Here is a 17,281-nt window from a genome sequence, read left to right on the forward strand (position 1 = left end):
AAATTTAGGTGTTTATTTACTTTTGTTTTAAAGATATCTATGTACTTGAAGATAAAAATAAATATAATCTAATTCTGATTACAATAAATTAAGTTTTATAAATGTATTTTAATATAAATGTCTTGATGTGCTAATTCTGACAATGTTAGATGCCTGATAATATAAATATTTTACAAGAAACAGATTCTATTATTTACATACATAAACTAATTTACATACTGAATTTATGAAATTTAGCTTATGTAATAGTCTGAATGAATACATTGATACAAATTAAATTTTAAGACTATGTGCTTCTACATTTAACAATAAATTTTATTAAAAACTTACAGATGAGCCTGGCATTGCTCAGGCAAAAAGTAACGATAGTGAAAATTAAGATTATTAGATTATAGCTGGCCTTACATGTTTTCACCAGGTGCAAGAATTCGGTTTATCCTCTTCTGAGACTAATCAGAAAATTTTTAGAAGGTTCTAAACATATGTTTGATTTTCTACAAAAATGCAAAAAACTGCATCTAAAATAGTACAGTAGAATCCGAGTTCAGGGAAATCCTTAACCTTCTCCCTCTGCCCCCGTGGGGTGGGAATTTTGAAAAATCCCTTCTTAGTGTACATTCTCATGATGTTCCCTGTGTACCAAATTTAAACTTTCAACTCCTAACCGTTTGGACTTTGTGCTTACTATTATCATCATTAACCCAACTTGATTATATATATACTAGCAGATAAGCCCGGCATTGCTGGGGCAAAAAGTAACGATAGCAAAGATTAAGATTGTTACATTATAGCCAAGCTTATCCGTTTTCACAGAATGCAAGAATTAGGTCCCCCTGTTTCCAGACTAATTAGAGAATTTTTAGATGGGTCTAAAAATATGTTCAGTTTTCCACAAAAACACAAAAAACCACATCTGTGCCTGTAAATCTTGCACGCCTCTTTCTCTTAACACTTCCATTGTTAAGGAATACACTTCTTTTATCCCCCACTGTTTACAGCTCTTTTGTTTGCCTCAGGATTCTTTTCTTTAAATTTTTGTGATGCTTCTCTTATTTCCTATTTTTGTCCAGCACTCGTAAATCTTGCACATCACTTTCTCTTGTTTTCCATTGTTAACACTTTCTCGCAGGAGAAGTGTTAACAACCTGTCCCCCATGGGGGAGAATTTCAAAAAATTCCTTCTTGTACATTCTCATGATGTACCCTATTACAACGCAATCAAAAACACAAAAAACCGCACCTAAAATAGTATAATAGAAGCCGAGTTCTTCACGGTAAGCCTTAATCCTGTCTCTCCCCCCCCACAGGGGGGAAATTTCGAAAAATCCCTTCTTAGTGTACGTTCTCGTGACATACCCTAACTGTGTACCAAATTTCAACTTTCAACTCCTAACCATTTAGGTTCTGTGCTTATTGGTATTATTATTATTATCAACCCATTTTGATTATATATATAGATATATAATAGATCTATATAGATATAGATATGGTTACATAATATAAGAATATAATTATAATGAGACATGAATAAAAATATAATGATAAAATAATGAAAAGATATGATTATCCAAATATGTCAATAATTTATATTTACGATTATCATAATTTTTAAATAATTAGAAATAAATAAATAAATTTTCAGTTACATATTTAAAATGATAAGTCAGAAATAGTAAAATTTTTCAAATGAATATAATTAGTGATTTGTTAGAATATCACATATTTGACGATTTATTATTCTTTCAGATTATTCTTAAAGTATATAGACCTGCAGGTGTAAATATTTCTCCGGTAAGTTTTATACTATTTTAATTAATATATAATTGTTTAATTTATTTAATGGAAATTTTTTTTTATGATTGATTAAATTATATGATTTTTTTTCCAGTCCATAATTGGTAGTTCTTGGTACTCAGATTTATTCTGGATGTTTTTTGTTCCTTTCACCTGGTTTGATATAAAGTAAGTGTAATATAAGAACAGTGGTTAAGGATTTTACTTTTAATAATAATAATAATTTTCTGTACCCCTACTAGTTTTTTTGCAGACACTTCTTACCAAATTGACTTACTTACTTGTGTTTCCATGCTACATGCCATCTACCTAAATCATGCAAAAATTTTGGTGAAAAAATTTCTTTCACTTATCACAAGTCCTCAAAAAATCACTGCCTTAAGCATGAGATCATATACGATTTTTCTTTATTGTCACATGATCACATACATAAGTCAAATTTTTTGCTGTAACATCATTTTTGGGGACCTGACATCATCAAAAATCACAATATGAAGGTTTTGCATGATTGCTGCAAGAGGTAGTCATGACATTAGAGATGTTTCTCAGTTATGCCTGATATAAAGACTTAAAAGTTTGCAAGTTAGTAATGACCTTGAATGCTTGTCTCTGTAAGATAGCCTGGTGCACTATGACCTTCAATAATTTAAAATTTAGAAATTCATGAATGCATCAAATAATTTTACACATTTAAATTTTCGATAAAATGTTACTTGCATTTGTTAATTATTAATTTATTTTGATGTTAATTTCTTAAGCTTAAAGAAAAGAGAACTAATTTTATAACAGTAATAGCACAATTTATTTAACACAGTATTTTAATATTATATGTTAAATAATTATAGAAAATTATTCATCATGACATGGAAAAATGTTTAAAAGGTTATATCACAAATATTTATGTTCTGCTATATTCTAGTATCATTGTAAATTTCAGAAAATATAAATTATTCTGAAGAGTATATTCTGAATTTTGTAAATATAATATTCAATGAGGCATTTCATAGAAATATAAATCTGAAATATTGTATGTACAGTACCTACGTAGGTATTTAAGTATCTTATATAAGTGTTTTGAGAGATTCAGAGAATTCACAAAGCTATTGATAATTAACAATAAAAGCAGTAATTGTTTTATATCCAACTGATATATATTTGGATTTCTAATTATCTGTTGCAAAATTTATATGGCCAAATATGAACACGTTAATTTAGATATATTTATTAGTAACATACGAATGATTTGCATAAGTAGTTAACAAATCTATATGTATAATACAAATAAATATAATCTGAGAAATTATATTTACTTGTATGGCAGTTATTTAAATGTAACAATATTTTTATTGATGTTGTTGAAACCGTGTTGTATTTGCTTATTGTATACAGGCACAATGAAGTGACATTTTTCTCAACACTAGGCTAGTTGAATCTTTTATTTAATTAGTATTATATATATTATATTATATTTACCTAATTAAATAAAAGATTCAACTAGCCTAGTGTTGAGAAAAATGTCACTTCATTGTGCCTGTATACAATATTTTTATTGATTTTTTTTAAATAAAGAAAATGTTATTATTTAAAATATGTAATAATGTTTGGTAATACTTATTTTAGATATCTTCCAGTAATGATCAGAAAAGATGAACAATTTTCTGAAGAATTTAGTTTGAGTGTTCAAACTATCATGGCTCAGGAATTAAATGTTATTCCCACTTCATATACTGTTAATGACAAAAATGATTATGCAAAACGTTTACTTACTGCTCAAATAATTCCTCAACAATCAAATGGTATGAAATTATATTTTCTGAATAGTTTAAAATTGTATATTTTAATATATTACATAATTTTTAAAATTTACTAAGGTGCTTTATTTTACACTGTAAATTAAATTTAAGTTGGTAGCCTAAATAATTGTACATTTTTTTGTTTTTTACTTTATGCTTTTACTTTATTTTTTGTTTTTTACTTTTTATTTTCTTATTTTTGTATTTTTATTACATATTATATTCTTTCTAATTGTATATTATATTTTTATTTTAATATATGTTTCAAATCATGTAGTTATGAATAGATTTTAAAAATTGTAGTAAGCTGTTTTCTAATAAATTTATTCAGAAAGATTAATATAAATGACATTTTTATTAAATATATTAAATAAAAATTACAACTTTTTCAAAACAAATTGTATTAAAGAAATGAAAAATTAATAGACTTGCAATGTATAGTTTATCATGAGTAGAAATTCAAAACAATGTAATTATATTTTTCAGATTCTTTAAATGCAAATTATAAAGTTTCAAAAAACTAAATAATAATAGAGAAATTTACATTCATGGTATGAATTTCTTGTAACATTCAAAGATATTGAATGCTATAGAAAAGTCATCTGCACTTAGAGATGATTTCTTGCCAAGAAGAACACTTGTTTTTCAACTTAATTTAGTTTATTATTTTGATATTTGATCAGCATATTTTAATTTTGGAACAACTTTAAAATTTCAAGAAAGTAATGTTATATTATACCTAATAGTCAATTAAGGGAAAATTGTAGCTTTGCAAACAGATAATATCTGAGTCATTTGATTTTATTTTTTACAAAACTTTATTTTTAGTAATTGAAAATTAATGTTATGATAATATGTAAAACAAAACAAAATCATTCATTATTTGTATTACTTTTCTGACAATTCAAATATTGTTTTCCATTTAGCAGTGAGGGACATATATATAAGTCGAGGGTGATTGTGTGGCAGTGGTGAGGGACATATATATCCGCTAAATTTTTTGAAGGGGTATTGCCAAAAACTACTGCAAAAAAAATTCACATAAAAAATGAATTATGTAACAATAAAAAAAGACTTTTTGTAGACAGTTACGTCTAGTAAAAAAATCTTTTTCTGAAACGGTAATGAGAAAAAAAATGCATGAAAAAATACTATAAAAATTTTCCAGGTATATTCTCCACTACTGTGGGATAGCACCATTGCCTGACTATCCCACTGCTGAAAGGTTAATATCAATTTTATTGCCAGATAAATTACAAAATCAGCAATTGATATAAAACAGTTCTTATATAACAGATAATTTTTGAAATTTTGTATGTGAAGTAGTTGGACAAATATTTTGGATAAATTGTTTTCCACCCCTTTCACATATTGCACCTCGGCAAGAAAAGTGACACAACTCAAAAATGCAGTATTTGAGAAAAACCTACTTAAAGAATACTATAAAACTTAGAGTATAAGCTGCTTTTAAATTTCAGGTAAGTATTTATGGCAGTAAATTCTATTATATTCTATAGTATAGTAATTGTTGTAAATGTTGGGGCACTTCATACATATTTTTCAATGACAATCTCAAAACTGCCATTTTTTGAGTTGTGTCACTTTTCTTGCCTGGGTGCAATATCTGAAAAAAAACTTCAAATTTTTATTCAATAAAAAATGAACAAAGATACTAACTAATGTCAGAAATTATACAAATTGCTCATTTTCATTTTTGATTCCTAGAATTGTTCAGCTTTTTTAAAAAACATATCATCGTTCTCTACATTAAATTAGCTCCTTAGCAAGTACTGTCGACAAAATAAACAGTTCAAAATAAAAATGAAAAGAATAATGGAATAATTTTACTATTTTTTTTTAGCACTTTCATATTGAATACAGAATAGAACAGAACATTGAAATCAAGTTGATGTTGAAATTTAAATATCTGAAAACTACATAAAAATATATATTTATTAGTTCTTTATTATAAGTTAAAAGTATTAAAATTGAAATTAGTTCATTGTTTGATTTTTATTTTAAATTTGTATATTGTTAATGCTGTCTACTAATGAGATTGCATTTTTCAATAAAGCACAAGTTTTCATTTTGGTCACATTAAATTAAAGAAATAAATGTCATGATTTTGACATTGTGACATTGATGATATGATTGACATGATTTTGACATTGTGATAATGTGACATGACATTTCTTTCCTTAATGTAAAAATGATGATTTAAAATGTTTCAATAATAATCTTTGCTATTAAATAAGAAATATTTATTTTTTAAATATTTTCTTATATTCTGTATAAAGTAGTGAAAATGAAGTAATTAAATTATTATTTTATAATTTAACTTTATTTTTAAAATTAGCTGATTGAAAATACTTTCAATTACATTAGTTTTACATATGTTAATTAAAAACTAATAATATGTAGTTTGTGTGTATATACCTACAATAGAAACCATGATCAAAATCATATGACCAAACACAAGTCTAGACATTGGATTATGTCTACATTTAATTTGAAATATATTTAACTTTTATCCGTAATTGGGATATTAGAGAGTAGAATTTTTATTAGTTTCAAAAATCTGAAAAAGAGAATATCAAATTTTTCATTAATTTCATTTTATTAATGAAAAATTTTACATAGTTTCTAAAAGCAGTAATTTCTTTTTAAAATTGAAATTATTTTAAATATTTTAATCAATAATCAAATATTAAATATAATAATTGTATATTTAAATTAGATGATATAGTAGCAATATTGTTTTTCAGTTTCTTCCAGAACAGTTCATACCTACCCAAATACAAATCTTAATATTATGTCTCAACAAGTGAAGGAAGTTTTGCCATATGTGCCTATAAATGTTATTGAACAGGATTTAGGTAAGAAATGGATTCAGAATTTTCAAGAAATATTTACTGAAAATAATTATTCTTGTGTCTTGTAGCTGTAACTGGCAGTATCAGTTTGACAATTAATCGAATTTTAGAAGGTAATGTTCTTTATATTCCTGAACCTGAAATTACTGGTGAATCAAAGCCAACACAATCAACTGCTTCTCAATCCTCTAAAAATAATTTGAGTTCACAAGTAAGTGTAAAGTTTAAAAAAATATTAAAATATAATAATAAAAAAATATATTGTGCTTTCTTGATTCTAATGTGCATCTTTTTGGAATTTTCTTGTCTCCAAAATTGGAATGTGCATTAGAATCAATGAGCTCTAGCATAAGTTTATTACAGGGTTCCAGTTTTTCAATGAACAAAACCTCCCAGATAAAAATGATTTTGTGGTCCATACATTGCACTAGGAGGGTAGTTTCATTCCAAGCTGGTATAAAGTTATGCTCTATTACTTTTTTTTAGCAAGTTTCATGGTATATCTCTTGTCACATATGTCACCCTTGAGCTCAAATATGTAGTTATGTAGTTTTCTTGTTGTGGCCCCAATGTATATCACTATTTTGAAGCATTAAGGGAACCATATAAATGCCCAGTTTTTCTAATGTGAAAAAAACACCATCCCTGTCATTACATAGGATTCTATGCAAGTTCATTTGTGATTTTATTGGGAGTTTGAGCCCAAATTTTCTAAACCACCTTGCAATGCATAAAGAAACAGATCCAAAATAAGGAATAGTTGGGCTTATGAAAGAGATCCTCCTTCTCTTCAGCTAAATTTGTGGGAGGGAAAAGTGATTGTTGCACAATGATATTGATGTATTTAAACTTTGCATGCAAGTATCCTTCATTACATAAGGCTGTAACAACAATTTGCAATTCCTAATGTACAACATTTCAGAGGAGAGAAGTAAGCTGTATGAACAAATACTGCAATAGCATTATTTATATACATAGGAAGTTGGAATTGGCATGTATGATATGAGGACATAGCTCTAATTTGTGATATACTGTACAGTACATCATAGTAAAGGCCAGTAGGCAATGTATTTATTGTAACATCTAGAAAATGTATCTTGGTATCTTTTCCACTTTCTATTGTGAAATTAATTGAAGCCTATACTTTTGATAAATGTACAAATTGTGATAGCTTATGATCTGTTTCATTTTATGCCGACAAAACATTGTCAATGTATCAAATGTATAATTGTGGATAATGGGATGTAAACTCAATGTTTCTTATGATTAGTTCGGTTAGGACCATTAGGTTTATAAAATTTTTATTATTATTTACTTTATAGAATTATTACTACATACTAAATAATAAATTGCAACACAGATGTGGATGACCTAACTCTGATGTTTTGTGTTTTGTAACACAAAAGTTACCAGGGACAGAACCCTAATATATTAATATAGAGGTATGAATTAAAAGTTTCCACACTAAACAGATAACTGAAGGAACATAGGAACGTACTTGTGATGCATGTTTACACACACCATCAGATCTCAAAGTGACAACAAATGTTAACATACAGTGTGTTTGCAATGAGTGGAAGGAATGCATTTACATGTACATTCAATTAAATAAGAGACTGAATAATAAAATGAACTGCGTCAATATAAGAGACTTTTGAGTTGCTCCTTATTTACAGTTATAACTGAAATTAATAATTTAAGAAATAATGTAAATTAATTTTGTTTATTAATTAAAAATGTTATTTCAGTTTCCTTCAGTTGCACCTAAAACATTTGGTAAAACACCTGAGGAAAGAATGATGTCATATCAAGAGAGAAAAAGACTTCTTATCAGCAATGCACGGAGAAGGTATCTTCAGAAACATGCTGCTATTTAAATAAAGGATGTGATTTAATTTGAAGTTACAAAACATCTAAAAATAAAAATAAAAAAAGTCTAGAATTGGATTTTTAATAATTTTTATCAAATCAAAGTTGTTATTTTATTTTATTCCCTATTTGGCTTTCATTATTAGACTCATCTGAATATACAATATGAATATATATATATTTTTAGTGAAAAAATAGAAAAGTTTCCCATACAGATTGTCAGATCTTGAAATTTCCATTAATATTTATATTTAAAAGAAGTAATCATTCATGAATTAAAACAAAAAAAATATATAAATGTGTATATATATATATTTGTACTTCTTGGAATTAGTATTGCTAATAAAATTTATAAATTAAAATTTTTATAACTCTGTAAATGAATTGCTCTATTTATCATAGATGTAATATTAAGAAAATAATAATAATAAATTTATAAAATTAAAAATAATTGTAATAAAAATTTTATATTAATTTGCTATCATTTTATTCTTTCAAATTTTTACAATGTAATAAAATTTATTAGGTATTTTTCTTCTTGATTATCTAAAATATTCAGAATAAACTGATATTTTATAGAATTAAAACTAAAAAATTCTTTAGCGATTGGTCTTATAATAGCTATCCCAGATTCTAGTACATTTCCAGAACATTTAGTAATGCAAACAAACATCCTGATTTTGAAAACATTTCCATTTTTCAGGTTCTAAATACATTTCTTTTAATCTCATAAAAAATTGCAACACTTAGTACATGCTGAAAGCAGTGTTTATGATTGTTTTGATGCAAATAAAGTCATCCTCATCCTCATCTATTGACAGAAATAATTCAAAAGATGCATATTATTACCAATATTCAGAATGTCAATGTTGGAAAATTGGTCACTATGTATGTTAAAAAAATAGAAGCAAGTAAGAAAGTCACTGACCGATTATATACACGGGAGTACGAGTTGCCGATTCTCGGGGTTCGATGTCTCTGTTCCCAAATCCCTAAAGTAATTCCAGACATCTCGTTTGAAACACAATTGTTTTTTTAGGTAGTGTGCAAAATTTCGGCGATGCCTTTAGTAAAATAATTATAAAAAGTTTTAATTCGCATAAATTTGAGCTTTTGTTATTCTGAGTAACAGTTTGAATGAAAATCATTCGTTTCCATCCAATTTTCTCCTTGCGAATGTGAAATTAAGTCGTAAAAGTAAATTAGTTCTATGGGAAGCCCCCGTAAACTCTGATGTATCCCAAAAGTTTCGTAGCCATCTCACTGATGAGGAGAAAGCCTTGAGTTTAAAATTCGAGCTTTCTAGACCCGGTAGTTTCTTTCTCTAGGACGTTTCTCTTGTGAAGAAAAGAAGAAAATATAATAAATCATCCAACACCTGTTGCTGAGAAAACGTTTATTAAAGAAACAGCGAGGTTGAGGCCGAAGTTTTAAACGCGAAAACATGTACATCGGACGTTCGTTGCCGCTTTCCTGTAAGTCTAGAAGTTTGAAATGTCGAGCATGATTCCACTGACTTTCCAAACTCCATTGTCAAACTTCTAGGCTCACAGGAAAGCGGCGCCGAACGTCCGACGTAAACGTTTTAGCGTTTAAAACTTTGGCCTCAACCTCGCTATTAAATTTGATGCCACTTCCTTGGAAAGCCTAAATAGTTTAAAATGTTCTTCGTGAAGATCAAAGGCATCTATTCGTGGTCGAAAAATTCTTTGCCTTCTCAAACGACGTCTTTCGGCTCTTTCTAAAGCCGGATGCACACATGCGGCGCAGCAAGGAAAAGCGGTGTCGCAAACGCATCTACGCCGCGCGGCAGCACAACCACACAAGCGGCAATCCGCTTACATTTCAGCGCATGCGTTCAGTATTCAAGATTGCGAACGATACCGACACTGCCGTTATCCACGTGTTTACAAATTTTGTTTTGTATGGCTTGCTTTATTTAGCTAGAAGATTTTGTCGAAGATTCGAACGAAGATTTTGGATTAGAGATATTTTCTTTGATCCAGAAAGAACTGGTGTACAAAATACGCTTATTCCTCGATTAAGATCTCTCTATAAAGAATACTATTTCGAGTAAGATTAGGTTGTTTTGTTCTTTGAATTAAATTATATATGATTATTTGTGTAGAATTTGTGTTAAATTTATTATCCTTTCCTCTTTATTCTGATGTTTGTTATCTCGGTTAACCGCGACGAACTTTCCGACATTAAAACACCACGTGGTTGTATTTTCTCACGTGACTACCAGACGAACTGTTATTGGCTGATAGAAACGCGTCTTGGCGGCGGTCGCCGCAAAAGATAGAATTCAACCAACTTTTGCGGCACAAAATCGACTTCTGCGGCGAGAAAAAGTGACCTCATTCTGCCGCTTTTCCTTGCCGTGTCGCATGTGTGCATCCGGCTTAACTGGTCTTTCGACTACCTATCTTCGCTAGTAGCTAAAATCAACTAGAGACAAATGTTACCACCAGGGGCATTGCAATCACTACAAGAGCGCTAGATCGAATCGCAGTGAGGTCGAATATTTTTTTTTTAAATTGAAAGTTATATAACCTTCGAGTTCGATTTCATAATTTTCTATGAATTTTATTATAAGAATGAAAAGGCTTTTATTTAAACCCAAAACCAGGTTTATGGATAAATAAATGACACTTAATAAAACATTAAACACCTTCCATCGCTGAGAAATATTTATTTAATAAAGATTGATATTCAGTTAAATAAATGACAAGGAACAAAATTGAAATAATAGTACAATTATTAAATTGTGCTATTATGCCAATTTATTATACGTTAAAAATTTATTATACATACAAACAAATTATATTACACATAATTATAATTATAATAATAATTATTATTATTTGCGCTATTAAAATTTACTTTAAGTGAGAAATTTTTCTATGTTTTTTACTTTCAATTGATGAAATAAATGATTGATTAATCGTTCGCGTGAAAAAATGCAATCGACAGGTAACAAAAAAGTGCAAAAATCTGGAGGTCAAGTAGGACTTGTGACCAGCATTGTGGCATCCTATCATCAATGTAACAGAACACTGATTTAATATAATATCCATTATTGAAAAATAAACATTCATGTTTGGGTTTGTTAATTGTTCACATACTTTGCTTTCTGCCCAGTACATCAATTGGCAAAGCTTATAGCTTGGATATAACAAACCTCCTCGAGATTTGATGAATGTAAATGTCTTCTCTGGTGCAGCATCTTCAGGTTTTGCTGTTAATCCCTTTGGTAATTTGGAATCTTCATCAACAACTGCTTTAAAATGCTGTAATTCAACCCTTCCTTCAGGAAACTAAAAGTAAAAATGAAGAATAATGCAATGGCTTATATTATAAATTAGGTGAAAACACTTTATTTTCTTAGTTTTACCTGAAAGTATCTACTTTTCAAAAGATTGTTTCGCATACATTTTAAAATATGTGGTACATCAATAATTGCCAGTACTTGTCTATCTGCAGCAGGATTTGTAAATGAGCATTGTACATTATTTGTGTCTGCACAAATTCCTACAGCTTTTAAAGCTGCTTTGTTTGTGCTGGCACCATCACAAACTATTGCAATGACTATTATACCACACTGCTCTAAATGAATAATTGCTTGCAAAATAAGTTTTGCAACAGTAGTACCTGGGACAGAGCTTTTTGAACAGAATGTGCCAATACATTGTACCCAACTAGCAAAGTGAGGTCTGAACATAAACACTAGGCCATGATCACCTGCTGTAAATTCACTCTGTGGCAACACAGAATTATCACCACAATCAAAAAGTCCAATCATTTCACCAGTAGCTTTTGAAAGTTCTATATGTTTTTGAAGTGTAATTTCATCAAAAATTAAAACTCCCTGGCATTCTGTTTGTGGAATAGTCTCCAATTTTGACTTTAAAATAACAAAAAGATCTTCATCAAATCCAAATTTGGCATTAATGCCTCTGATATATTGATGCAGTGTAGACTGACAAGGTAAAGGCAAGTAATCATTATTTCTCAAAAATTCATAGACAGATGGTGACCTAATTTTTAAAAGCAAACAGTCAAGTAACCAATTAATGTCATATCTCATACCCTTTTTGCTTTTTATATGCCATGCTTTCAGCATGTGCTCTATTACAAGTTTCTGTCTTGGTGGTAAGGAATCAAGTTTATCAGCTGACAACTGTTTTATTTTAAGTTCAGCATTTTCTTGATGAAGCTTGAGATTTTCTGTTTGAAGAGTTTTCAGTTTCTTCTTATAGATCATCTTTTGCTTTCTGCACCGATACAAATCCTCTTTGACTTTTAACAATTCAGACTGCAAAGCAGAGATTTTATTGACATATAACAGCTCAGGATGCTGTGTAGTTGCTGCTTCAGATGTGGAGGGTTCTTCTATTTCATTTTCTACAGTTGTTACTTGAGAGTGTGTATCATGCAAATCTAATAATTGATAAAAAAATATAAAAAAAAATCAGACAATTAATCTTAAAGTATTTATAAGAAAAGTTAGGCCACAGAGAAATAGCCCTCAGTGAATCACAGTGGGTCTCACAAACCCAGCTCAATCTTTAGTTAGCATTTTTTAAATATAAAATGTTCCTTAAAAATACTGAAAAAATTTATATTTTTCCAACTTTTCAGCCCGATCAACATGAGATTAGAACGTTTTTTTTATTTGATTTTACTTAGACTAGATGTCTTAAGCTTCCAATCGAAAAATTTATATTAAAACACAGGGTCCGAGAGACCCACTGCAACTCAGGCAAGGGCAAAAAGTTACATGGCTCACTAAGGATTAAGATTACATAAAAAACATATAAATATTTACCTTTGGTATTGACTTTTCGGTATCTCTTCGTAGATGGTTCTTCATTTCTTGTGAGACATCGCGTTGATCGTTTTTGAGGTACAGACTTACTAATGTACTTAGGACAATTAGGGAAGTTTGATGGATATGCATCTGACGTTAATGCCCAGCGATCTCGTGGAATTTCTACTTTCTCTCCATTTATAACATGGGAGTAGGTTTTTAAAATAAATCTACTCGCAAAATGTACGTCACAAACATAACATTTACTTGTTAGCTTGTCGTCTCGTGGAATGCATCGCATCCACTTCTCAATCTTATCGCTAGGAACACAGAAGAAATGTCTCTTCTCGTTCGATGACTTATATCCTGCCTTGCATCCTGGCACAAAGCACGTTGGCATTTTTATGTAGCTAAAAAAAACAATTATTATAGGTCGAAATCACTGAGTTCTGTATATCCAAAGCAAGAACAAGCCTCTTCTACCAACAGTGGCGCCAACTAGCGGCAAAAATTGGCTCTAGCTAAGTTTGAATTATGAGTCGAAAGACCAGTTAATCTACCGACTCTGACGTGGTTAACCGAGATAACTAACATCAGAATAAAGAGGAAAGAATAATAAATTTAACACAAATTCTACACAGATACAGTAATCATATATTATTTAATTCAAAGAACAAAACAACCGAATCTTACTCGAAATAGTATTCTTTATCGAGAGATCTTAATCGAAGAATAAGCCTATTTTGTACATCAGTTCTTTATCGATCCAACAAAATATCTCGGCAAGATTCTTGCCAATACGATATCTCTAATCCAAAATATTCATTCGAATCTTCGACGAAATCTTCTAGCTAAATAAAACGAGCCGTACAAAACAAAATTTGTAAACACGTGGATAGTGGAATGTCGATATCGTTCGCCATCTTGAATACTGAACGCATGCACCGAAATGTAAACGGATTGCCACTTGTGTGGTCGTGCTGCCGCGCGGCGAGGACGCGTTTGTGTCACCGCTTTTCGTTGCCGCGCCGCATGTGTGCATCCTCCTTTAATCTACCGACTCTGACCACGTCGAACTTTCCGCCATTAAAACACCACGTGATAGTATTTTCTCACGTGACTGCCAGACGAAATGTTATTGGCTGATAGAAACGCGTCTTGGCGGCGGCCGCCGCGAAAGATAGAATTCGACCAACTTTCGCGGCACGAAATAGACCTCTGCGGCGAGAAAAAGTGACGTCATTCTGCCGCTTTTCTTTGCCGCGCTGCATGTGTGCATCCGGCTTTATAAAACCCCTACCGCCAACACAGTGTTGCCATACCAATAACGCCCAAAAAGTAGTAAATATATACATGTACAGTAGAGCATCGATTATCCGACTCAATTGGGGACTGGGGTTGGTCGGATAACTGAAAAAACGGATAACCGAAAAGTATGAAAAAATACATTATTACTATAGTATATTAGTATATCCCATGTACAGTAATTAGTATATTAGTATATCGCTATTAACCTACTTCGCGTTGAATTTTCATCGATGTTAAGCCGAACAAAATGTTTGTAAAATAATAATCGTCGCTATCGTATCGTTAAAAATTATTTCTTTATTTTGCTCAAAATAAATACAAAAATAAAGACGAAGTAGAAAATTAAACCTCGTTTAAATACTGGCCTCCCTTTCATGGTCGAGTCAGTGTTGCCAGCTAAAACACGCAAAAATTTAACAAAAATAATATTAAAGTAGCCAAGATATAGCCAAATATTGTAGCGTCACATCACTAATAGCGGACAATTGAATTTGCCGACTAGAACGCGGTCGGTTAGCCGATATGACGGTTGATCGGGGGTCGGACAATCGATGCTCTAATGTGTATATATATATATATATAAAGGAATATTTTACAATTTTAAATACATCACGCGTACAGAAATAAATAAAAGAAATGACAACTTACAATATTGATATTGACGACAATCAGAACATAGACGAGAAAGTCGACAATAAAATAAAGTAACCCGGCAATATACAAGGATGACACAAATATCACCGTAACCCCCTTGGGGGTCGCGACTCCCAGGTTGAGAAACTCTGCTCTAGACTAACGGTTCCCAACCTCTTTTGACTTGCGTACCCCTTGACATTCCATTTTCCATTTTCGCTAGGCTTTTGGTGCAATGTAAAAATATTAAAAAAACGCAATTGAACAATCACTATTTTGCTTGAATTAACAAAGTTTGCTCTAACATGGTATAGCCTACTAATAAGCAATGCCCACTTTGGAAAGCAACGACATATAACTACTACACTCCAAAAGCGTAGTCAGGATTTTCTGCAGAAAGCAAAAATAAAATAACGTTGTTTATTTTAAAAAATGGTTTTATTTGAACATTTGAAAATGCTAAAAGTAATTAGTCGCGATGCTATTTGAACCTATCTAAATCTTATTTCAGCACTAGCCTACGGAAGTTCTGCCTAAATCTTGTCAAAATTTCTTTCTCAAATTTATTATTAGTTTTCAGAGCCGTCTTTTTATGCACACTCATTTAAAGAAAGACCGACAAGACGATTTTCTGTCATTGTTGACCGTATCCAAGCTTTTACCCTGCGTAAGGTGCTGAAGGACTTTTCGACAGTGCACATTGCGCAGGGCTGTGAAAGTGAGATAAGTAGCGCCTTTTTTTATGGATGGGTAAAACAATGCGTTTCTTTAACTAGTGCAGCTAGTTCTATTTCCTTCAGTTCAGCATTTGACACATATTTTCCTTTCCATTGATTGTACCAAAGTTCAGCTTACAATATACAATAGAAGTAAATACAGCACTTATTAATTTAAAACGACGTAAGAAATTCAGTATTGCACATGGACGCAATGACGTTTCAAATAAACTTCTCTCGCGGTATGTTCTAAACTAGCTCAAATGCATCAACTCACTCAACTGACTCACTCGCACTAATTGCAGCGCTTAAATAGGGAACAGAAGGTACTAGAACTTTCTCGCTAAATCCGAACCTCGAACATTCTATAATCTTCGAGTCTTACCACAGACCATCCAGGCCTTGAACCGCTCGTTCACCAGAGAGCGTTCCCGTCACCGGCTAACATGATAGCGTCTTCCCGCCACGATTCAAACATGCTTTCTTGTTGCGCAATACTATACTTATTATAATTTTTCATTTGACTAAACGAGCTAGGAGGGCAAGCGCACCACCCTGTCCCACCGTGGCTACACCCCGAATCGGATAAAAGTTAACGTAGAAACTAGCGTTGTTGTCTGAAGCCAAAGGAAGTAGGCACCGTCATGACAGTCTAAGGCAAAAAATGCGTATACTTTAGACAGATTGTTGCGTACCGAATTATGGTAACTATTTCTTATTTGCGGGAATTGAGGCAGGAGCTTAACATGAATGCCACCGAGTTGCTGTGCAGTTAATTGTATGCAAGGTATAAAAAAGGATCCAGTATCACATTTCACCAGTATGTTAGATACATAGGCCTAGTTACTCTGATATATTGTCGGTTGGCGATCTGGCGTAAATCTTCCGATCTGGGAACCCGGAATCCAATCTGGGAGGGTGAAACACCCTAAGAATTTTTGTCCCGGATAAGTCGGGACTCAGTCTCTCTGTTGTGGGCCTGACCAAACTCATAGCGGCCGTGAAAAAAATATCCTGTTTTTTAAATTATACACGAAAGAAATATTACTAAATTTTAAGATAAACAATATAAATATTAAAATTTAAATGTAAATTTATATTAAAATATTATATAACTTTTAAAACGATTTATTAAACAGTATAAAAAATAATCACTAACTCAAACTCAGCCTTCTTACTAAATATACTAGATACATCCAATACACCTTATTGCTGAGAACATATTTATTACGTATAACTAACGTTTTCGGCCCACTTTATGGGCCATCCTCAGGTTACAGTTGTTCGACTCTAATACAAAATCGAACACGTTCAAAATTAAACTAAATTAGAACATATATTTTAAAATTAAACAAATAGAACAAGTATAACACCAAATAATAAATAAGAAAATCCAAATAAAACACAAATGTAAATGCAAATAAAATACGGTGACTGGCCGTAAACATTAAGGAAAAATTCCTTATCCTTTAACCCAGATAT

The 17,281-nt window shown here is 30.8% G+C and overlaps 1 protein-coding gene across 1 annotated transcript in view; it reads left to right on the forward strand.

The window, feature by feature from the left end:
- Positions 1 to 8,780, forward strand: part of LOC136975412 (lipid droplet-regulating VLDL assembly factor AUP1-like) — a 28,447-nt gene extending 19,667 nt beyond the window's left edge. Inside the window, exons 6-11 of the mRNA XM_067270461.1 lie at positions 1,747 to 1,791; positions 1,889 to 1,962; positions 3,415 to 3,590; positions 6,353 to 6,463; positions 6,529 to 6,671; positions 8,209 to 8,780. Of these exons, the coding sequence (XP_067126562.1) occupies positions 1,747 to 1,791; positions 1,889 to 1,962; positions 3,415 to 3,590; positions 6,353 to 6,463; positions 6,529 to 6,671; positions 8,209 to 8,337 (678 nt within the window). The 3' untranslated portion in view covers positions 8,338 to 8,780. The remainder of the gene's footprint in view (positions 1 to 1,746; positions 1,792 to 1,888; positions 1,963 to 3,414; positions 3,591 to 6,352; positions 6,464 to 6,528; positions 6,672 to 8,208) is intronic.
- The last annotated feature ends 8,501 nt before the right edge of the window (positions 8,781 to 17,281 follow it).

This window comes from Centruroides vittatus, unplaced genomic scaffold, assembly GCF_030686945.1.
Source record: "Centruroides vittatus isolate TY-2023 unplaced genomic scaffold, ASM3068694v2 contig_371, whole genome shotgun sequence".
In the NCBI taxonomy this organism is placed as follows: domain Eukaryota; kingdom Metazoa; phylum Arthropoda; class Arachnida; order Scorpiones; family Buthidae; genus Centruroides; species Centruroides vittatus.